Genomic DNA, 25,007 nt, shown 5'->3' on the forward strand with positions numbered 1-25,007 from the left:
TGTCCTATTGAGAGGTGTAGGTACCTCAAGTACGTATCACCATTCATCCAAAGCTCTGCAGATTCTCCTAAGGGCCCCTAATACCCAGTCACCCCTATATAAAAAGGTAAAGGCAACCATGTCTATTTTAGAATGACTCCGTTTCCTTAAATATATTAACTGATTCCCACATAGAGACAGATGTGTAAGTTGGCTATCTAAAATACAATCTTTTTATTGAAACCATGTTTTAAGAGATTTGTAGGTACTCAAGTTAGTCTACAACAGTCTACTGAACCCAATCTTGCTGAGGTACAGTGTTGGAATTATACAGAACCTTCCCGTGAGGAGCCAATATGTTTCTTCTATAAGGACAACTTTTACAGTTCCAATTTGGGATTTCATCTGGTAAATGCCTCTGCAAGGAAGCTGTAGCAGGTTAAGGACAGATACTATGAAGGCAGCTAGAAGTCAGGTACAAAAATAGCTGCTGCACAGTCCTACTATGCACATACACCCTTTTCTACCTTTTTGATTTAACACATGTCCTGAGAGTCAACTGTCTTCTCACTATACCAACTATTTGTCTTAAAACAATTATGTCTTTCTTTCTTGTCTCATGGCAGAATAAAATGCACAGATTTTCCGTACCTTTTTAGTCTCTAAGAAAAACACATACCTCTCAAGAGGTTACCTGAATATTTTTTTTTTTTTTTGTAAAGATGGGGTAAATACATAGAGAATAAAAGCATTCCCTTTTACTGTCACTAAAATCTGCTAACAGGGAAGATAAAAGTAACATAGGTTTTCATAGGGTATTTATATTGAAAAAAAAATCAATCTCGGGCTGGCATACAGCATGAAAGCAGGACTGACTGGAGGCTATGAAATGAGGAGATGGAGGCCATCACAGGTAGCAGCAGGTCAAGGAGGAAAATCTGGGCATGGGAGACAGTTCAGAGTATCAGCAGGAGGCACAAGAAAGGCCTATGGCCCACCAGACTACCCACTTGGTTGTTTTGTTGCTGTTGTTGTTGTTTTTAATGCACATGGCTTCACCTCGGCTTTCAAAAATAAGTAATTCAAAAACAAAAGACCTTTCTTCATCCCTGGGTTTTTAAGCTAATAAGCTAAATGTCACCATTCTCTGAATCTTCTATGTTCTAATATAAGCCTATATCTAAGCTTAAAATATTCTTCTCCAGGTAGCAAATGCCTACTCATCCTAAATGGTGACTCTTCTGAGAAACCCTCCATGACCCACTCAGCAAAGTCAGTCACCTTTTTGACATTGCCTTCATAAGTGAAGGCATCACCTAATTATTTACATATCTCCCTCCACAACCTTAATAGACTATAACTGAGGATAAACATTGTATTTCCTACTTATCTAATCACAGTACAAGTCATAAAGTAGGCAATCAAAAAGTTTGTTGAATGAAGCAGCCTATGTTAAATCCTAAGGGTTTCCTAAGCCATGCATTAAATTGGCTGAACACACACAAAGGAGAAAAACATCCCAAAGCACATAAAGAAATGATTCAATTCTCAACTTTCGACTACTGTTCAAAGATTGTTCTTTTTTTAAATTTAAGAAGCAAGTCTGGCTACGACGTTTAGGAGATAAATGTAGGTTGTTGTAACTACTAAGAAATCAAAACGTTTAATAAAAAAGACATTCAGGCCTTCACACCACTTTAGAGAGTGACTTTCACAGCTTTATCCCAGAATAGCTCAAAATAGACTCCCAAGCTCTGACAGTGTGACCCACCTTAAAAGATTCCATATCTGAAAGCAGACAGGCACTCTGCATGCGCGCTCGGAGGTGAGCCCCTTCTGCTGATGTACCTAATTTAGCTAGAACCTCCGACTGCTCTTCTAGCAGATCTTCTGTCATAGGCGCTGGTTCCTGTGAAGCACAAAAGGACAAAGCTCATGAACAGCTTTTTTTTAGAAAAAGCAGAACTATAGAAACACAATAAAGACAATTATATCAGCTCTAGCAGTCATAAGATCTGTATTTAAAAAAATTTAGAGAAATTCACAAATTTTTTGGAACCTACATAAAAAATTAACAAATTAATAATAAATATGACTTTCAGGACCCCCCACAACAAATAAGATTATCAGGTTTCCCTTGACAAGGATTAATAAAAGACAGAGGAATTTGGGTGCACCGAACATTTTCCTGCCTCTTAATGATAACAAGTGAAGTCCTAATGATATGTTTATATATGCCATCGTTAGTTACAACCAGGTTTTTATTGTAACTCATAAGAGAAAAAAATGATAAATATGAAAATTAAAATAAAGGCAAATTAATTGAATCCCAACTAAAAGACCACAAATAACTAAGTTTTATGTTGGAAAAGCTGCTTTGAGTTTAGGTTCCAAAGATATTCTAATTACTGATTCCCATAAGAAGTCTTTGGATTTTTGTTTTGAGAATCAAGGACATTATAGAATTCTAATGGTAACCCCAAATAAAAAAGAAGCTAAGGCAAATCTAAAGGAAGGCACAACTACAGAATCATTATGAACATTCCAAGCTGTTCAAAGGGTCTTAGGAAAGTTCTCTAAGAATTGATTCCATTAGATTTTATATCTGAAATACGAAGCACTCAACAATCCAGAGACTAACCAAACAAAGCTCGCCTGCTTCATTCTTAAAGCCAAAAAAACCCATGGACTTTTCTATTACTAGATAATAAGATAAAGCACAAGAGAAATAATTTTTTAGAGTATCTTGCCAATAAATACATTCCTTCTAGATTTCAACAGCTTACTTTAAAGCAGGTTTTATAGCCTCAGCACTACTGACATTTAGACTGGATAATTCTTTGTGGTGGACCTGTCTTATGCATTGTAGGATGTTCAGCATGATCTATGGCCTATTAGATGCCAATAGCACCACTCCACCTCATGATAATCAAACGTGTTTCCAGACATTACCAAATATCCCTGGGGGGCAAAAATCACTCCCCAGTTGAGAACCACTGCCATAAGATAAATAATTTTCACAAATATCTGTCAAAAATAAAGTAGGAACACGATAAAGCTATGGCATTCAAAACACAGAGCAACAAACAAAAGAAAATAACTTTTCTTCTATCATCCTCATTTTTGAAACAAACCTAAATGAGGCACTTTCACATACTGCTGAAGAGAACATAATGTATAAGCTTTTCTAGAAGACAATCTGGGAATCAATACATGGCATTAATGATCATGCCCTCTGACCCAATAATCCACTTCTAGAAATAGCACTATAGCATTACTTAGAATAGTGTGAGAATTGGAAAGAATCTCAATGTACAATAATAGGAAAATTGTTTGATATAGGAAAAATGGAAAGAAACCGCTCTAACAGTGATTATCTGTGGATTATGGAATTATGAATTTTTGTTTTCTTTTCTGTACAATGAACATGCATCACTTTTAAAGTCTCACACCGATACTCAGGGTTGAATAGTAACAGGTAAGGCAATATGACACAGTGGTTAAGAGCTTGGGCTCTAGAAAAAACGTGCCTATGTTTGAATCCCAGCTCTATGACCTTGGATAATCACTCAAGCTTTCTGTGACTCTTTCTTGTGAAGAAAAAATCCTGGCACATAATAAATGCTAGCAATTAGAGACAAAATAGTTAGGTTTTAATTATAACCTCCCACTGATATCAACATACCACAAATTAAAAAAATTATATGAACCCCCAATGAAGCAGTACTCAAGAGCAGAAGCCTTCAGTCTTTTCATTAGGAAGGAGCTACTTTTCATTGTCCTACAGCCCTGAAATCTCAGGATGGCAAGAAAGGAACAAGATGTTGAAAAGATACTGATAACCCTCCCACCTGGAAATCTCAGGCCAGTTGTAAGTAAAGAAGAACATGATTAAGAGGAAGAGAAGCAGCAAGTAGCCCAAGGACCATACACTTTCATATCTACTACTTCTAAATATGCTCAAAGCTTCCTCATATACATTATCTCATGTGATCACTGAGAGGAGGTCAGAGCATTTTACAACTGATCAGACTGAGGTACAGAGATAAGTGACCTACCCAAAATCAAGTGGCAAAACTACCAAGTGTCAAACTGAAGGCAGAATCTCAGACATCTATCTGATGCTGACTTTGAGAACTACTAGTTTGGTTCAATCCACCAGTTAAGGACTCTTGCTCCAAGAGATTTCTCCACAGGTTTCTCTTCTAGTCCTGGCTCTAGAATATTAGGTAAAGTCTTTAAGCTTTTCCTAGCCATAAATTTTAGGTTGAACTAAGTCTACGTGAAAGAAATATTAAAGTGTGCTTGAATTCTTATGAAGCAAGGATCTATATAAAGTCTTATTTTTCTGTGTGTGAAGTGGGCAATTGATTAATGGCACATTTTAAGCTAACTTCTAAAGTGTGAAATTTTAAGTGTTTCAACTGAGATCATTTTGAATTCCAACCATTTTATGTAAGTACATATACAATGATTATAATTCAAGCGAGATTAACTTTTAAGAAAGTAAAATAGACTAAAAATCTGCCCTGATTTGCCTAAATATAAGATATAAAAATGAATTTTTAAATACATAGGATGCATGTTGAGAAAAAATAAGTTTAAATTATTCCAGATTTATATAATAAATCTGAATGTAGAAAATGAAGCATCTAAAATGAATGAGGGGGGTATATAGCCTTTTGAAAAGAAATAACGCTTGAGCTTCCAGAATAACTTTTTTGGACTCTTCATTATCCCAATCAAACCAAGACAACATAATGTAACTAGCTCATTAAAAATAAGGAATACTGTTAATTAAAATTTGGAAAGGGAAAAGATGAAATAAATTAACCTTTGCTGGATACTTACATGCCAAATGCTTTTAAACATATATGGTTTAATTCTTAACAACCGAGAGTAATACAAACTATTCTTGGCTTTTAAAGGATTTAATATTTGATTATTAAGCAAATAAACAGATAGGGTTTTCAAACTGGAGATATGTTAGAACAGAAATACTTTCCTTTTCTTCCTGTCAATCACTGATCATAGAACCATTTAACTTTTTTAACCGCTTTTGTGAAGTATAATTGACATATAATAATTTAAAGGCTACATCTGATGAGTATACATCCATGAAACAATCACCAAAATCGAGATAACGAATATATCCATCACTCCTTAAAGTTTCCTTATGATCATTTTTGGAATGTTCATCAAAAAAATGAATGGACAAACTGTGGTATATCCATACAATGGAACACTAGTACTAAGCAATAAAAATGAATGAACTATTGATACACACAACAGTATGTATGAATCTCAAAATAATTATGCTCAAAGAATTCCTACACACACAAAAATAAAAATGAATAAAATTTACACAAAATTCTAAAAAATGCAAACCAACCTATTATTTTTATTAGAGAGCAAAACAAGGCTCAGAAAGAAAACACAGCTTGTACTAGCAATACTGTTAATAAGTGGTAGTGCCAGAATATAAATCTAGCTCTGGTAGATTCCAAAACCAAGGTCTATACCACAAGACCTCAATGCCAACTGCATGCTCCAAGACAAAATTAGATTAACTATACACTCAGTTTTTAGTATTAGAATATTCTGTCCTAAAACTAAAATTTAATAATGAAATACCTAAAAAATATAATTTACTTTTAAAAGGATATAATGAACAAAAAGCATTAAGGCCTGTCAAACAAAAAAACCAACCTTGTAAATAATAGCCACCTGCCAAAGAAACAGTATAAGCATGGAACAGAATCCATGCTTAAAATTATCAAGCAAACATCCCAATATCTAACTGTATAAATATTAAAATTAATCAACCCATTTCAAAATATAAAAACTGCTTACAAACTTTTAAGTAAATCCTTGCATCTTGAGAAGCAATACTAGCCACTTACATCTTATAAGAAAAAGTCCTCATAAGAATAATAGCTAAACACTGAGTGCTTATTGTGGACTAGACACCGTATTCACTCATCATGTGCTATTTCACTTAAAATTCACAATTAGCTTAATGATAACCTCAATATGCAGAAAAGCATTTGATAAAATATAACACCTGTTCATAATAAAAACTCTCAAAAACCAGGAATAAAAGAGAATTTCCTTAATATGATAAATGATAATCAACATCAGATACGCTCAATGATCATTATATGCTTTCCCCCTGAAGTTGAGAGCAAGAGCAGGTATCCATACGCTAATCAACACTGTACTGGTGGTCCAGTACAATAAAGTATGAAAAAGAATTAAAAAGTATAAAGGTTAGAAAATCAAAATTCAAATTGTATTAACAGATAACATGACTGTGTATACAGAAAACTCCAAATAATCTACAAACTGCTAGAAATAATAAGTGAATATACTAAGATTGCTAGATCCAAAGTCCATATAAAAAAAATCAACTGTCTCTATGTATCAGGGAAAAAAAAATTTCAATGGAATTTTTAAAAATGCCATTTATAACATTTAAGAAATTACGAAAACTGAATTAAATCTAATAAAAGATATGCAAAACCTCTACACTGAAAACTATAAAACACTGGTAAGGGAAAGTAAAAGAAACCTTAAATAAAATGAAAGGTATTTCACGGTCATGGGACTCAAAATTGTTAAGATGTCAATTCTCCTTAAATCAATTTATAAATTCAATGCAATATGGATTAAAAACCCAGCAGGATTATTTTACATGTGGAAAATGACAAGCTAATTCTAAAATTTACATAAAAATGCAATGAACAGCCAAGATAATCTTGAAGAACAAAGTAAGAAGATTTATACTACAAGACAGAAAGACTGTAAGTTGTAGTAATATAGTATCTTATTGGTACAAGGATAGACAAAGAGACTAATGGATAGAATAAATAGTCTAGAAATAGATGAACACTCATTCGATCATATGATTTACAACAAAGACACCACTGCCATTCTGTGGGAAAAAGCAGTTCTTCTGAATAATGGTGTTGGAACATAATTATATATCCTTACAAAGAAAAGACAACCTTTTCCTCATACCAAACACAGTCAATTTGAGGTGGGTCACATACATAAATGCAATAGGTAAAACAATGAAGCTTCCAGAAGAAAACATAAGAGACTACACTGGGGCAGAAAAAGATTTCTTAAAAGGGAGACAAAGCACTATCCACATAAGAAAAACACTGATTGCTCAGACTTTATTAAAGTTAAGAATGCCTATTCAACAAAAGGCATCATTAAGAAGGTGAATAGACAGCTATAGATTAGAGAAATTATCTATAATACATATAACTGACTGAAAACTCATATCCAGAATATATGAAGAAACCTGCAAAGCAGTAAGAAAAAAAAAAACTAACTTTTTAAAACAGGCAAAGGCTCTGAATAGGTACTTCACCAAGAAGGTAACCAAATGGACAATATATAAAATACAATATATGAAAATGTGTTCAGTTGCATTACTCACCAAGGAAATGTAAAAACATGAGATACTACTACATACCCACCCAAAAGCCACAAATTTAAATAACTGAAATAATCAAGCACACAGAGAAGACTCAACATAGCGGACTTCAGACTGCTATCCTCTGAAAGGCCTGTTTGCAAAGTTGACCCTTTGCTGGCATCTAGAAACTTGGATTTTGACAGGATCTCCACCGTACTCAGAACTGATAAAAAATGGCACACTGTGCCTAAATTATTTGTGCAAACGATATGGTTTATGCTGAACACCTGCTTTCCTTCTAGGAATCTGGAATTATGGTATGTGCTAGGCAGAGGGCGCCAATATGACCAGCCCCCCAGTAAAAACCCTGAGCACTAGACCCTCTAAAAAGTCCCTCTGGTAGACAACATTTCACAAGTGATCACAATTCATTGCTGGAGTGAGAATTAGGCATATCCTGTATGGCCACACTAGAAGAGGACTCTTGGAAGCCTGTGTCTGGTATCCTCCAAACTTTGTCCCATGGGCCATTTCCTATTCCTGATTTTGCTTTGTATCCTTTTACTTTAATAAAGTATTGCTATAAGCACGACTATATGCTGAGTCCTGTGAGTCCTCCTAGCAAATCATCAAACCTGGAAGTGGTGACACACCAAATGTTAGGGATTATGTGGCATAAACCCCAATTGTTATATATTGTTGGAGGGAATATAAACTATTCAACCACTCTGGGAGACCATTTGGCAATATCTACTAAGCAAAAACATATTTCTACCATGTGGCAAAAACAATTCTACTCTTAGAAATTTATCCAAAAGAAAATGAGTGCCTATATTCACCAAAAGACACTTAAAAGAATGTTCATGTATTTGTAATAGCTCAAACCATAAACAACTCAAATTCCATCAGCAGGTGAATGGATGAGCAAATTGTGGCATGTTCACTAACAGAATACTACAAAGTAATAAAACACACACACAAATGATTCATGTAACAACATGGATGAATCTCACACATGGTAGTTTAAAAAAGCTCAACGCGGGCGCCTGGGTGGCTCAGTTGGTTAAGCGACTGCCTTCGGCTCAGGTCATGATCCTGGAGTCCTGGGATCGAGTCCCGCATCGGGCTCCCTGCTCGGCAGGGAGTCTGCTTCTCCCTCTGAACCTCCCCCCTCTCATGTGCTCTCTCTCTCTCATTCTTTCTCTCAAATAAATAAAATCTTTAAAAAAAAATAAATAAAAATAAAAAATAAAAAAGCTCAACGCAAGAGCAGGAAATGTATGATTGTATTTATACACAAAAGAGTAAGCAGAACATAATTCCATTTATGAGATTCAGAAACTGACAAAATTAACCTGTGGTGATAAAGTCAGGAAAAAACTTACCTGGAGGGGAGTACTGGGCTATGTTATCCAATACACTTTGCTATTTGAAATAAATTTACTAAAATTAAAAAAAAATCAGTTTCTCGGTTGCATTACCACACTTCAAGCACTCAATGGCCACAAATGGGTAATGGCTATAGTACTAGACAGGAGAGATAGAATATGTCCATTTCTATTTTCACAGAAAGTTCTATTGATCAGTACTTTTCTAGGATGATGGGAATTTTCCATACCTCGGGATCTGGATGGTAGCTACCTGAGTTTTTAAAAATGAAAAAACTCACCAAGTAGTATACTTAAGATTTGTGCACTTTATATATAGTTTATAAACCAATGAATAAGCAAATGTCTTTTAAATGACAGGAGAAAACATGCACAATATATATAACAAAGGATCTATATCTAAAATATGAAGGACAAATATAAATCAATAAGAAGAGGTCAACAACCTAAAGGAAAAATGACAGGCAAGTCAAAGGAAAAGATGGCCAATAAACATACTAAATGATGCTTAATTTCATCAAAAATCAGGGAAAACAATCTAAAACAGTGAGATACTACTTTTGTCCATCATATTCGTAAAAATTTATATGACTGGTAATGTTGTTTATAAAAAAAATAAAATATGAATATAAGTTCCATGAGTACAAGAACCTTACTGTCTACTTTACTGCTAAATCCCCAAGTTCTAGAACAGTGGTTGGCATATATTAGGCCCTCAATACAGATTTGTGCCAGGAAGGAATTGAGAAAGGGAAGTTGAGTAAAGAATAAAAAAAAAAAGAGAGAGAGAGAGAATAGTATTCCCTTATTCCTATATATGCACCAGTGACCAGAGTATAAAAAAGGTACAGCCTTTTTTTTTTTTAATTTTTTTTATAAGGTACAGCCTTTTTGAACAGCCATTTTGTAATCTGTGTATCTGCTTATCTAGCAAATCCATTTATTTTCTTCCTTAAGAAACATTCAAACGTGGGGGCACCTGGGTGGCTCAGTTGATTAAGCATTTGCCTTTGGCATAGGTCATCATCCCAGAGTCCTGGGATGGAGCCCCACATCAGACTCTCTGCTCAGCAGGGAGTCTGCTCTCCTATCACTCCTCTGTGCTCTCCCTCTCTCAAATAAATAAAATCTTAAAAAAAAATTCAAATGTGAACACAGTATGTGAAAAACTGCAAGAATTTGCACTGTAGCACTATTATAGCAAAAATTAGCAAATAACATATACTGTACATTAAAAGGGGAATGGTTAAATAAACTGTCTCCTCTCTGCCATGGAATATTACACAGCAATTAAAAAGGAATAAAGTAGACCTACATGTAATGTCATGGAAAGATCTCCAAGACATGCTAGGTTAAAGGGTGCCTGGGTGACTCAGTCGTTAAGCGTCTGCCTTCGGCTCAGGTCATGACCTGGGATCGAGCCCCACATCGGGCCCCCTGCTCCACGGGAAGCCTGCTTCTACCCCTCCTACTCCCCCTGCTTGTGTTCCTGCTCCCGCTCTGTCAAATAAATAAAATCTTTAAAAAAAAAAAAAAAAAAGACATACTAGGTTAAACAAAAAGTTGTACACCAATGCATACATTTAAAAACAAACAAAAAAGGGGTGCCTGGGTGGCACAGTCAGTTGAGCTTCCAACTCTTGGTTTCAGTTCGGTCGTGATCTCAGGGTCGTAAGATTGAGCTGAGCGCTGAGAGTCTGCTTTCTCCCTCTCCCTCTTCCTCTGCCCCTCCCCACCACTCTCTCTCTCTAAAATAAATAATTAAAATCTTAAAAAGACAAAAACTAAAACCAAAAAGTCCACTAAACTATGTATCTTATGTATACACATACATGTACATCAATATATAGGAACAGGTATAAGAAATGATAACCCAAACCAGTAACAGTGGCTACTTCTAGAGATGTGAGTTAAACTAGTGGGTAGTGGTTTTTATTTTTTCTAGATTGAGTTTTTCACAATAAAATGTATTCACATACTTATGCAAAAACAACCCAACAAAACTATTGTTCTTCCTTAGGTGTTGAGTTGTTGCTGTTCTACTTCCTACTGGTGTAAAGTGGCTTTGAACTGTATTTTTGAATAGACAAAACTAATCATATAAATTCAAGGAATTTTACTTTTGTTCTTTCTCCATTTTTGGATTTTGTTTCTTAAACACCCATATACTCACCACTCATTTTAAGAAATAACAGATCACCTTAACCATGATGGACTACTTATTTCCCTAACTTCAAAATATTTCTCAATTTCAGAAATGATAATACCTGAAAGCCCCAAAAGTTTATTTAGATTTGAAATCCTAGGTCTTTGAACACAGATTGTTTAAAGAATTACTCCTACCCAAAGCAATCATTTCCTACTAGGATGAAGATATAAACAACAAAATAAAAATAAATAAAGCTTAAAGAACCAGTCCGTATCCTACCTGGGTCACTGGAATGTAGAGAGGTTCTCCATTATGTAGCAGTGTGAGTTTTCCATGCTGATACAGTCGTCCCTCTGGTTTTAAGCTTGTCATCTCCTTAGGTCCTCCTTTCTTGCTACTCTCTTGTCCGTTTCCCTTGAGTTCTTCAGTATCACTTAGGCATTCAAAAAATTCTTCTTCACTGTCACTCCAAGAATCCCAAGATTTTCCTACGTCTCCCTTTTCCTTATCCATATCTTTTAGATTATCTGGCCCCAGCTGGTCTCCAGCTCTTCCAGCATCCCCTGGATACATATCTGAAGTATTTGTCTTTCTCCCCTCATCACGGGCCTTCTTTCTTTCAATACAACAATTTAACATCTTAAGAAAACAGAAATAATATTTATATATAAGTTAGTTACAGTAAAATAAAAATCTATCCATTTCTTCAATATTTAATTTGCCTTCTCCACCCATTCCCTGGACCCTGTTGTGAATAACAGTGACTACAAGTAACCTACAGCAGCACAATGAGAATAGCCTATAATCCGTTATTACATTTAGTATTAGAATAAACTCCAATTAAATTAAGACCATATTTAGATACTGTCATTGGGAAATCTTTACCTGTAGTTTCTGATGTAGTAAACAACATCTTAGATCTGGGGGTCCACTGGCTAATCTATCAAATAAAGCAGTGGGAAAAGTTAGTTTTAGTAAAATGGCTTCAGGTACACAAATTTCTTATGCTACCATAAATTTTAACCATTTGATAAGAAATCAAAACTAGATTTCAACAGGTAAGATAACTGAGATGGAGCAAATAAAGACTAAAAAAAAAAAAAAAATCACAATTTATTTTATCCTCCTAGTCCACCAACAGCAAATATATTTTTCAAAGCATAGTAGCAAACTAGTAATAGTTCTCAAGTTAATAGAAACTTAAAATGAAAAATTTCTCTAAATCTATCCCAGGGAGTAGCTACCATACAGTATTTCACACCATACAGAACAGGTTAGTTACATATTCAGTTCTCAATTATTATAGTGGATTCTCAATATAAAAAAAACATTGATTTCCACTTCTCTTTTGCCAAGAGGAGCCTAAACTGCCTCTAGTTCTAAACCACTTAGGTTCCCAAGAATCAGCCAAGAGATAATCCAGCTAAGCAGAGACTGGCAAATGAAATAGAAGTAAATATTTTTGGCTCAATCACCAATTTATACTACTCATATCACAATTCTGCCTTAGTATATGTAGATGAGCAGTAACCTATGCAATATTGAAATATATGGTAACTAAATTCTTCTACTTTATTAAGTGAAATGTCAACATAAATTCCACAAAAAAATTACAGGTAATAGTGAGTACCTGAACTTATGAACTCTAAGAATGTTTTCTCTTCAACTATAATAATTTATATTCACTACAGAAGACTTAGAAAATACACAAATGTATAAAGGACAAAATAAAAATATAATTGCACACCTGGGAAAAACTACTGTTAACATTTGGCTTTATTTCTTCCCAATTATATTTCTATAAATATAGATCAGCAAAACTGAGAGCACTTAGTATACAAAACACTATATTCTACTTTACTACAAATACTACGATCATTTTCTATGTTATTAGAGATTCTTGAAAAAAAAAAAAACTTGTAATAGATCCATAACTTTCCATTGTAGACATGTATCATGATTTACACCATTCTTTTATGTTTGGTACTGAGGTTGCTTCACCTTTTTTCCCCTATTATAAATTTGCTACAATGAACACCTTTGAGTATAAATCATGTCCAGTTTCTTACCACTTTCTTAGGGCAGATTTCCTAGAAGAGAATTAATGGGCCAAAAGACTAATTATGCTAACAAACAAAAAACCTACATATACAAACGAAAATTGAAATTCTTACCCTGGAATCAGAAAGTTGTTTTCCCATCTGAAACGCATTTCAAGAACAAATTCCTGCCAGAGATGTGCCACTCCTTTTAATCCTCCATGGTAGAAATTGATCATACAAAGACACAAAGCCAATTTGTATGTTAAACTGTCAGATGGTGCAGATTTGAACTGATTGTAGAGATTCTGAATTTAACAAAATAGAAACAAAACAAAACTTGTTAACAACATATTTGCAGGTATAATCAAAAACTGTGTGGGGAGAGATTTTAATACTAAAATTAACCTATCCTACCAAACTACCTTTTATCAAATACTTAGTACATTACTGCCTAAATTGTTCTTAGGCAGTCCCATGTTTTCAAAATTTCTGCAAGGATCGAAAGACTGATGCTACAGTTTAGAAAAGCTAAGTCACAACTTTCAATTTCCTCTGTGGAATCTTCAAGATGTATTCCAAATATGTTGTTTTAAAAATCTTTTATTTTTTTTTTTTGAAGATTGTATTTATTTATTTGAGAGAGAGAACACGAGACAGAGCGTGTGTATGCATGAACATGGATGCGGGGCGGGGGGGCAGAAGGAGAGGGAGAAGCAGACTCCCCGCTAAGCAGGGAGCTGGATGTGGGGCTCCATCCCAGAACCCCAGGATCATGACCTGAGCCAACGGCAGGCACTTAACCAACTGAGCCACCCAACAGCCCCTTAAAAATGTTTTAATTACAAATGAGTATAGATTTATTATCAAAATCAGAAACATAAAATCAGAACTGTATAAACCGAAAATACGAAGCCTCTGCTTTTCCTCATTTCATGAAATCTACTTCCCAAAAATAACTACTGAAAATAGTTTATCTCTATGCCTGTCATTTAAACATCTCATTTCTCAACTTATTAAAGACCTCGATAAGGAACACATGAAAATTTTGCTTCATTTTACACATTTTACTTCATTAAAGTGTTCCACTCACTGTTTGGTTTTGAAATACAGAGAAGAATCAATGGCAAAACATCAATTTGATAATTTTATAAAAAGTCTAAAATGAGGGAAATCCTACAATCATGTACAATATACTTATTTTTTTACTGTTTCCAGAAAAGTTCTTGCTACCCAGAATACATATGTATGGCCAATGTATCATAATCTGAATGGAGGCCATGATCTCTACTCAAGCTTTCCTAAGGTGATTTTTAAAATTAAAAAGATCCTTGGGGCGCCTGGGGTGGCTGAGTTGGTAAAGTGGCCAACTCTTTTTTTCTTTTTTTTTTTAGAGAGAGAGAGAGAAAGAGAGTACAAGCAGGGGGAAGGGACAGAGGCAGAGGGTGAAGCAGGCTCCCCGCTGAGCAGGGAGCCCAATGTGGGGCTCGATCCCAGGACTCTGGGATCATGACCTGAGCCAAAGGCAGATACTTAACCAACCGAGCCACCCAGGTGCCCCAAAGTGGCCAACTCTTGATTTCCACTCAGGTCATGACTTCAGGACCCTGGGATGGATGGAGCTCTGACTCAGGCTCTGTGCTCAGCAGGGAGTCTGCCTGAGGATTCTCTCTCCCTCTCCCTCTGCCCCCCGCGCCCCCACCCTGGTCACATGAGTGTGAGCCTGCTCTCTCTCTCTCTCAAATAAATATTTTTAAAATAAAATTAAAAAATAAAAAGATCCTTATGCTACTAAACTAGCAATATAGCAACCCCTTAGAAATTCAATGCATTTTAAATATTTTAATATTAAACTCCAACTTACATAACCTTCACTCTCTGATACAGGATTATTGTTGTCTGTGGAAGAACTTCCATCTAATGGTTTCTCAGAAGCAGCATCAGGGAATAAGAACTTAGGGAGAAAAATAAAAATAACCACATTTCAACCAAATTTCCTTTGTTGATATTCATAACTCATATAAACACTACTTTATTTTTTTATGGTTTTGCTATTAAAACAATGGAAATGTGCTTATTGTACTGGCCAGTGGGGTTCTACATTATATCAAACATTTTCTGCTTTTCTTTAAAAATACAGTTTCAGTGACAAGCCAATTTTAGAAATCAGAGATTTTTCTTAAAACCACCTGGTTGTGTAGAATAAACAACTAAAGATACATTCAGTTACCAAGAGAATAGTATTGAGGACATCATTATTCAGTGGTGACTCTTCTACACCTCTGTGTTTTCGTATTTTCTTCTTTGCACTGTGTACCATATTGGAAACTGGTAATTTATGAACTGGAACCGGTGCTGGCTCTGTCAACTTTGACAAAGCACGAGTTATATCTATATCATCTAATACCAAAAAAGTATTAGACAAAACCTAAGAAAAAATTTAAATACGCACATATTCATGAGGCTCTATGAAGATATACAGTCCACAGGTTTTCATATATGAAGTATTAAGAATATGATATTTAAGATGATAACTTTACAAGATACCCCTAGAAAGTCGGAAGCTGTCTAAACCTGTAATGACCAGTTCATCTCTTTCCACGTGGTTTCTGTTTACATGTGTGTAGGAATGGTAAAAAAAAAAAAATTCAGTGCATATGGTAACTAGAATAAAATCTCTAAGGATATACTGTTAAGAAGGAGCCTTTCCCAGGGCCACTGGGGGGGCTCAGTCAGTTAAGCATCTGACTCCTGATCTCAGCCCAGGTCTTGATCTCAGGGTCAGGCCCTGCATTTGGCCTGAATTTTTTCAGGCCAAATATTTTCAGTCCTTTTATCACTGTTCTTCCCAAGTGTCTGCTGTACTGCTGACTTGTGATTCCTTTTACTATGCATACTATGCCACATATTACAGAACATGCTCAGGAGACTTTCTCAAATTTCGAGGAACTACTCTGTACCAACCCCCACTACTAGGTACATTTGCAAACAATATCCTAATCTAAAACCACTGTGTAAGGTAAATATTACTGCCCACTTCTTACAGATACACAAGCTGAAAATATGGTTAAGAGTTTTATTCAGATTAATGCTGGGATGAGATTAACATCAAGTTTCCACATCCAATATTCTTTTCATTGCACTCCTCAAAGGTTGTTCCCAAGATTGTCTTAATGCACAAATTGCCAGAAATATGATTATACCTACAATTATAGTAAGAACAGCTATCATTTTACCAGAGGCCTATTATATGCCAGGCAGTGTAAGAGATGGTCCTTTCATCCTTCAAACAATCTAATAGGGTTTCATTAGCCTCATTTATAGATGACTAAACTGAAATTAAATACCTCCTCAAAATGATATAGTAAAGTCAGGATTAACCCTGGTGTGTGTGGTTCCCAGGCTGGGCCTGTTCCACCACTCTACACCGAGGAGACACCTTAGCTCTTTCTAGTACTTACTTTAAAGCTTTCCCTGACTTTTGTGAAAGGAAGCTTTCAAAAATCCAATTCTGATGTTGACCCTCTGCTTAAAATATTAAACTACAAGATGAAGCCCAGTGTTTCAGGACTGTTCATCTGTTTCTAAAACCTTCTCTTTAAGATGCAACTCAAGTGCCCTTCTTTATGACACCTTCCCTGACTCCCACTGCCCAGACAGAGACAGACACATCCTCTGCTATGTTCTCACAGCCAAACCGCCAGACTTCTCCCATGCAACATCGTACTGTAACTACAGTTTACCTTCCTTCTTCCCATTAAACTAGTTGGAATTCTCTGAATGTGGAGACTTTGTTTTACTCATTTTATATTCCCAATCCAGTGCTTGCCGCATAGAAGGGACTGGTTGATAACGAATAAATGAGTATACTACAGACACAGAAAGATACATTCAGTTACCAAGAGAATAGTATTGAGGACATCATTATTCAGTGGTGACTCTTCTACACCTCTGTGTTTTCGTATTTTCTTCTTTGCACTGTGTACCATATTGGAAACTGATAATTTATGAATTGGAACCGGTGCTGGCTCTGTCAACTTTGACAAAGCATGAGTTATATCAGCAATTTCTATAAAAAGAATAGAAACGAACAGAAATTATATCACCAACCTTAGCAAGTTAAAGTGATGAATAAACTGTTGATTGTATAAAACATTTTAGTCACTATTTTCACTGGTTATTATATGGTCTCAGAATTACAAAATTTTAAGACACATATTCAGCTTTATATGCGTCCATAATGACAAAGGTGTAACACAAATTATTTCTCTCCAGAAGTCTTAAAAAAACCTCTAAAACCCTGCTTTTCAAAATATCTTACAGTTTTGGTAGAAAGAACTTATTAAATGTCCTTAATTTTTAAGCTCAGGGTAAAGCCCGTAGAGAAATGGTAGCACTCTAGTCCATCAAAACTTGTTTTTCCAACTTAATTCAAATGTGAAAATAGATGAAAAGTTACTAGAAAAATGCCAAAGAGAAAGGGTTAGATGTCTGAAAGTAACTTAAAAAAAAGAAAGTAGGTCACCTCTCCCTTCTTCCTCAAATGTGGATCGTCCAAGAATTTCATCAGTTGACTCCTTTCGACGGCAAATTTTAAAGAATTCAGTGACAAAATCACCTGCATAGAAAAAATGTTACTCATTTTTGACACTTAACTAAAAGAAATCAGCCCTACAAATTAAAGTACATGTCTTTTCACAAAAGCTGTAAGTAAGATTTGGTAGAAAAAGAAACCATTCACAGTTTTTCCAACCAAGACAAAAACTAATCCTGTTTCAAAGATAGCCTTGTTCTTCCCTTCTCCATGTCACAAGATATTGAAAAAGCTTTTCCTTAGAATCCCTTCTAGAATGAAAGGAAAAGTAACTGTACCTAGTAATATTAATCACTTACTATGTGCCTGGAGAAGACAAATAATTATCTGTTCTCAATGAATTGTGGAAGTAACAAGAATATTACTATATGCACATAGTGCCACCTTAACTGCCACCCTTCTAGAATTCTGGGTCCATTAAAAAAAAATTAAAATTAAAAAGAACTTCTGGTCTTTTCATGAAGATGGTGCCAAAGGCCAAGAAGGAAGCCCCTGCCCCTCCCAAAGACGAAGATGAAGCAAAAGCTTTGAAGGCCATGAAAGCAGTGCTGAAAGGCGTCCACAGTCACAAAAAAAAAAAGAAGATCCACACATGGCCTACATTCCGATGATCCAAGACACTGTGTCTCTGAAGACAGCCCAAATATCCTCAGAAGAGCACCCCCAGGAGAAACAAGCTTGATCACTATGCCATCACCAAGTTCCCCCTGACTACTGAGTCAGCCATAAAGACAACAACACACTTGTGTTCATTGTGGATGTCAAGGCCAACACGCACCATATCAAACAGGCTGTGAAGGAGCTCTAAGACATTGATGTGGCCAAGGTCAATACCTTGATCAAGCCTGATGGAGAGAAGGAATTTGTCTGACTGGCTCCTATGATGCTTTGGATGTTGCCAACAAAACTGGGATCATCTAAACTGAGTCCAGCTGGCTAAATCTAATTTTTTTCACCACAAAAACAAAAACAAACAAAAACCCTGAAGATACGTTTCTAGAGGATTAAGAAATCATGTAGCATAAAGTTATTTTAGCTTCAGCTGCATTATTAATGGTACACTTCCTGTCATTATTATAAGGGGAAAAGGTTTGATAGTTTCTGAAGACCTGCAATGAGACATTTGTACAAAGAAATTAAAGTTTAACAGGAATCATCAGTACTAAAACTACTAGACAATACAAGATCACAAGTATATCTAAGTTTTAGAATTCATCAACTAGTTCTGAATAAATCTAGAACACTTTCTGGACTTCTTCAGAAAAGTAAGAAAATCCTATAATTCAATCATATAAACCATATGACTCTAGTTAATTATATATGACTACATAATCCTTTAATCCCCACATATAAACACATAAAGTCAAAGAGTAAGGTGGGATCATGGAACAATAACTTAAAATGAGAATACTTTAAATTCTAAGGTCCTCTACAATTATCGCAGAAGTCAGTGGATGAGAAACAATAAGGAACTAGGAAACAATTTAAGAGATAAATTTAATAATTTAATAATCCAATGATTTAACAAGAGGAACTATTTATTGAGCATTTACTATACAAAAGGCCATGTATTGAATGTGATACACGAACACACACATAATCTTATTTGATCCTCTCAATAACTCTATGCATATACTGTTGTCTCTATTTTACTGAGACTTGAAGAAATTAATGAAACTTGTTCAAACTGGCAGACCTAGGATTTAGAATACGGTCTAACTGATTCTAAAACTCTTAATACCAACCCTCCACTGTCTCCCTAATACCCCAAGACAAATTCACCAATGGCAGGAATTTTACCTTCTACATCTTTGTATTCACCATTATGTAGTTAGCAAAAATGGCAAGTGCTAATTAGCATTTAATGAATAGCATGTGATGAATTTTAAAGAACCCAAGAAAATAATATTTTAGAGAAATGCATCATTACTATCATCAATAAATATTTAGTAACTCCATTAGCTGAATGGTAATATATCAGGTTATATGGAAGAAAGGTGGTTTATATAAAAACAGAAATATCTTCATACGTACTAAATGAGAGAAAAAGATGGAAACACACATTGAGGAGGAGACGGGTTCAGAAGACTTCATGAAAGAGATACATCTACAAAAATGATAAAAGAAAGAAATGCCAGACATGGGATACAATAATATTATCCCAAAGGAAAATTAACATTTTTTCAAGTATTTCTATTTATGATATTTCACTTGATCCTTTACACCTCTTTCCCTCTACCAGAAAATAGGTTTGCAGATGTGGTACAACTCTACGGAAGGGCTCGTTCTTCCCCTCACATACAACAGGTCCAGAGGATGGCAAAAGGCAGAAAGTGCTGCACTAACAAGAACGGAAGATGCAAACTGCCAGAAGAAGAAAAAAAGGGAGTGATATAAAAGCCTTAGAAGAATAAAACTCAGATCATGAGAAAATATGTGAGAATTCTGAGATGTAGACTGCTTAAAGCTAAAAGACAAGAAAGAAATCCTGTGGGCGCCTGGGTGGCTCAGTTGTTAAATGTCTGCCTACGGCTCAGGTCATGGTCCCAGGGTCCTTGGGATTGAGCCCCACATCAGGCTCCCTGCTCGGTGGGAAGCCTGCTTCTCCCACTTCTCACTGTGTCTCTCTCTGTCAAATAAATAAATAAATAAAATCTTTAAAAAAAAATAAAAAATAAAAAAAAGAAAGAAATCCTGCTAGTGCTATTCAAGACTTACTAGGATTCACCGCTGCTGACAAAGATTTCTTTTTTAGTGGTATTAACCGAGAAGATCACAAATGTAAAAAAACAAAAATGTACCCTTTTGATAGGTGAAATAAAGTATAAAGAATACATTCAGTCTTCCTAATCTGGAAGATGGGCAGATTGGTGGGGAAGGAACATAATTTCAGGAAAGGAACATAAGCATGTCTTACCCAGCAAACACTGAGGATTTTCAGCTTTTCGAACTCTTACAGACCAATGGGGAGCCTGAATAGGATCCAAATCACTAAAATACAAAACAAAATAAAGATCCTAATTATGACAATGTACAACTCATTAATTTATCAAAATGCAGCCTAATTAATTATATAAAAGGACAAGCAATCCATTTTGCCTCCCTTAAACTTACTGTTATTCAGATGATAAGGCCATTTGGTTAAGTTTAAAAAAAAAAAAAGAAAAACCAGAATCTTAAGAAATCAAAGTTTGTAGACAAAAAAGCAAAAAAGAAAAACCATAATCAAAACAGAATAATCAAAACACACATATAAAAATTATTCTGAACAGGCAATGTACACTGATAATCTAATAAAACAATTAATTTTAGAAATAATAAAAAAGAAATGATCTTAATCAGTTTTTTATAACACTAATAGTAAAAACAGAGACTACAAAAATTTGCACAAGATCAAATGTGCCCTGTTTTCTCAATTAAATAGATTATTATACATCCACTTAATGGATTATGCAGCAATTTTAAAAATAACAACACATCTTTATTTATGGGCATATAATATGTAAAGATACATACTAAATAAGGCAAATATATAAATTTAAACTTTAAAAATATAAGCTCCCATAAAAATACTGAATCATTATGTTGTACATGTGAAACTAATATAGTGTTATATGCCAATTACATCTCAATTAAAAAAAAAAGTATACACCCCAAAATGCTAACTGGCTATTTTTTAAGTAACAGGATTGCATGTAGTCCTTATTTTCTTCTTTATAGCCATCTAAATTATGTGATTAAGAAAGCTCATGTTACCTTTATCATCAACAATACAACCTATTTATTTTATGATTAAGAAAGCTCATGTTACTTTTATCATCAGCAAATACAACCCACTTATTTTAATTACAACAAAAAAGTGTCCTATTTCTCACTGTTCTGCATCATGCATGAGAGATACTAAAATCGTGTTCCTCTTTCTCCACATTCTTCCTAATGTTTGCTATAATTTTTGAGTTGTTTCCATTGCACAGGAGTATATGACTGGGAAGTTTCGTTATTTATGACATTTAATGTTCAAATATTACTCCCACACATTCTAATGACCATCATGTCTTCAAAGTATTTCATGAACCACTTCTAACTAGCTAAGAAAAGTTCAACAGAATTATGCACTATATCCCTCTTGAAGACATCTTTGCTAAAACAAAGTAAGACTGAGATTGTTCAGGGTAGGGGGGATGGGTTAAATAGGTGATAGAAATTAAGGAGTGCACTTGCCATAAGCAGAGGGTCATGTATGGAAGTGTGGAATTACTACGTTGTACACTTAAAACTAATATAAGACTATATGTTAACTAACTGGAATAAAAATAAAAACTTAAAAAAAGGGAGACTGTTCATTATCCCTGAACTAAAGATCACATCCCCAAGGTCAACAGCTTAAAATACATCTCTAATACATAATCAGCCTAAAAAGCAACCTTTAAAAGTAAAAAATCAACCAACCTAATCAGAAAAGAAAAAGGAAAGTTGCTAACCACTTGACAGTTAATTTATTCTACTGAAATGTTTCAATCTCAATATACTACTCTTAACATACTTACGAATAAACATCATTATCCACAATGATACCTTCCGTCAGGTGAGGCCATGTAGTTGCTAAATGGAGTTCACTAAAATAAACAAAACATAAAATATATCCAAAAGCTTTAATATTGTATGTATATCCTCTGACTCAGCAATTCTACTTCTAGAAATGTATTCTAAGTAAATAACCAGAAATGTACATACAAGTATGTTAAAAGTGGTGCTATCTATAATATAGTAAAACAAGAAACTAGTTTATTAGCAAATGGTAGCACACCCATATGAAGTTAATGTCTTGCAGACATTAAAAACACATACTATATCTAACAGCCCAAAAGTGTAAATAACCCCAAAATCTATCAGCTGATCAATGGATAAATAAAATGTGGTATTAGCCATATAATGGCATATTCTACACCAATAAAAAGCAATGAAATACTGACCATGCTACAATACAGATGAACCTCAAAAACATTTTGCTAAGTGAAAGCAGTCGGACACAAAAGGCCACATACAGCGTAACACAATTCATATGCAATGTCCAGAACAGGCAAATCCATAAGGAAAGAAGGTAGATTAGTATTTGCCTAGAGCTGGAGGGCCTGGAGAGATCAATGGGATGACAGCTAAGAGGTGAAGGGTTTCTTTTTTGGATGATGAAAGTGTTGTGGAATTAGAAAGAGATGATGATAGCACAACTTTGGAAACACTAAAAACCACTGAATTTTATACTTTATACAGTGAATTTTATGGTACATGAATTATATCTCAATTTTGAAAAAATCATGTTACAGATCAGAGGTTAGCAAACGTTTTCTACAAACGACGACGTAGCAAATATTCTAGGCTTTTGGGACCATATAGTCTCTGTTATATTCTTGGTTTTTTCTTTTAAAACTCTAAAAAATGTAAAAGAGATACAGAAACAGGCTACTGGCCAAATTTGGTCCAAGGTCATAGTTCGCTGACCTCTTAATATAGATAAATTTTAAGTTTCAAAAAGTTTGCATGTAAAATAAAGAAAGCAAGCCACAAAACATAGAGGATGACATATATTTATAAAATATACAAACATACCAAGTGAAGAAGAGTTATCATAGCAGGCCTGATACTTAGAAAAGGATAACCTGTGAGGTTCACCCTTGACTTGCCATCTGGAAACTTAGATTTTGCAGGGTTCCTATCATTCCTTGATAGGGGTGGCTCACTGTGCCTAACCTACTGCCTCAACAGTATGGTTTATGCTGAACGCCTGCTTTCCTTCTGGTACATGGAGAAAATGCCTAAGTAACCAGCCTCAGATAAACACACCATGTGCTGAGTTCTCTAATGAGTTTCCCTGGTGAAAGAAAGCCTTTCACACATGTCACAATCCATTGCTAGGAGAATTAAATGTGTCCTGAGTGACTACACTGGGAAAGGACGCTGGTCCTTGGTTGGCTCTGAACCTCACCCTATATGCCTTTTCTTTCCTGATTTTTGCATTACATCCTTTCAATGTAATACACCATAGCCATGAGCACAATTAAATGCCGTGAATCCTCCTAGCAAATCACTGAACTAGAGAGCCTTGCAGAGACCAAGTTGTCATCAGTGACCATCGATGAGTAATGGGATTATGAATTTAGTGAACATTTTTTTTCCTGTCAAGACTTTGAACCCACTTCTTGGAGAGTTAAGTTTGGAGAGCAAAGAAGCCAAAAGAACCAATTACTTATTTTCTCTAATCTTCAGTGGTGCTCAACTGACTGGCAACTCCAGTCTGGACTCTATATTTTAGAATTCACTGTGGTAACAGGGCCAGAATCTACAACAATATAGTATAACCTTGGTTAATAACTGGACACTAGCCACCATTGGCTCAACGTATTTTCTGAACTGGGTCCTATAATGGTCCCAATTAAACTTCTGTGTTACCAAATACCTCTTCAGTAAGTTGATTTTTTGACTGAATTAGTCACAGTTGACTACTATAGTTTACAATTAAGAAACTTGACTAGCAAACATGGTTTTTGCCTCTTTTTATGTTTTCTAAATTTCCCTTACTTAGCATAAATTTATTACTTTCATAATAAACAAATTTTTAAGGTAAAAAAATGACTAGACAGTATGTGATATTAAGGGACATAAATGATTACAAGTTTAAAAATCTAAGCTCTGAAATAATTTTAGGTATTAACCTCAGATTCATTTCCTAAGCTTTTATGACTATGTTCTCTCCTCACCCTCTAACTACAGACAGGAGTTTCAGTGTCCTCTGACAAGGAGAGGACACTGAAAAATGCCTCATTCCTTCTTCCACCACCAAAGATTCCTTTTCAAAAGCACTGTGCATGCCCATAGCATTTGCTAATCACCATGCAATTTAAATGGTTTACCATACACACCATCTCATCCCCAAATTATTTTTGTACTCTTCTTTGATCATCTATTTCGCTGCTGATTCCTCATCATGACTTAAAATTAAGAAATATTTAATAACTAATTCCTTCACATTTCTATTACTAGGTCAATTTTATTCTATCTCCCTAAAATTTCCTCTAAGCAAAATCTAATGAATGAACCAGCTGGAGAGCCACAAATATACCATTTCTCCCTTATTTATTATGCCTTGATGGCAACCTTCTTTATCCTCTGGTAAATTTCACCAAACTCTTCCCTGCATCAAGGCCTTTACACAGGCTCTTCATTCCACCTGCACTGGTCATTCTCTCTCTCTCTCGCTGCCTGGCTAAATCCTCCCTAACTGAGACACTTCCTGTCAGAACACTTTCCTGATGGCATCCCAATCCAAACTAGTCTCTCATTTTACTGTTATTATAACCTGTACATTTCCTTCAAATTACCCCACAGCTTATAAAACTGTTCACTTATTTAGGTGATAATTTTGTCCATTTCC

General features: G+C 35.0%; 1 protein-coding gene and 1 pseudogene across 1 annotated transcript in view; one reads left to right on the forward strand and one right to left on the reverse strand.

The window, feature by feature from the left end:
- Positions 1-25,007, reverse strand: part of RAB3GAP1 (RAB3 GTPase activating protein catalytic subunit 1) — a 117,412-nt gene that overhangs the window by 22,370 nt on the left and 70,035 nt on the right. The window contains exons 10-18 of the mRNA XM_028101289.2: positions 22,126-22,194; positions 20,496-20,569; positions 17,510-17,602; positions 16,884-17,053; positions 14,849-14,938; positions 13,120-13,292; positions 11,831-11,885; positions 11,225-11,584; positions 1,751-1,888 (exon numbers count right to left, since the gene is read on the reverse strand). Coding sequence (XP_027957090.1) covers positions 1,751-1,888; positions 11,225-11,584; positions 11,831-11,885; positions 13,120-13,292; positions 14,849-14,938; positions 16,884-17,053; positions 17,510-17,602; positions 20,496-20,569; positions 22,126-22,194 — 1,222 coding nt within the window. The remainder of the gene's footprint in view (positions 1-1,750; positions 1,889-11,224; positions 11,585-11,830; positions 11,886-13,119; positions 13,293-14,848; positions 14,939-16,883; positions 17,054-17,509; positions 17,603-20,495; positions 20,570-22,125; positions 22,195-25,007) is intronic.
- On the forward strand, positions 18,037-18,499 carry LOC148164722 (large ribosomal subunit protein uL23 pseudogene; annotated as a pseudogene).

Source organism: Eumetopias jubatus, unplaced genomic scaffold, assembly GCF_037043125.1.
Source record: "Eumetopias jubatus isolate StellerSeaLion01/CBP00866 unplaced genomic scaffold, mEumJub1_p1.0 scaffold_3, whole genome shotgun sequence".
NCBI lineage: Eukaryota > Metazoa > Chordata > Mammalia > Carnivora > Otariidae > Eumetopias > Eumetopias jubatus.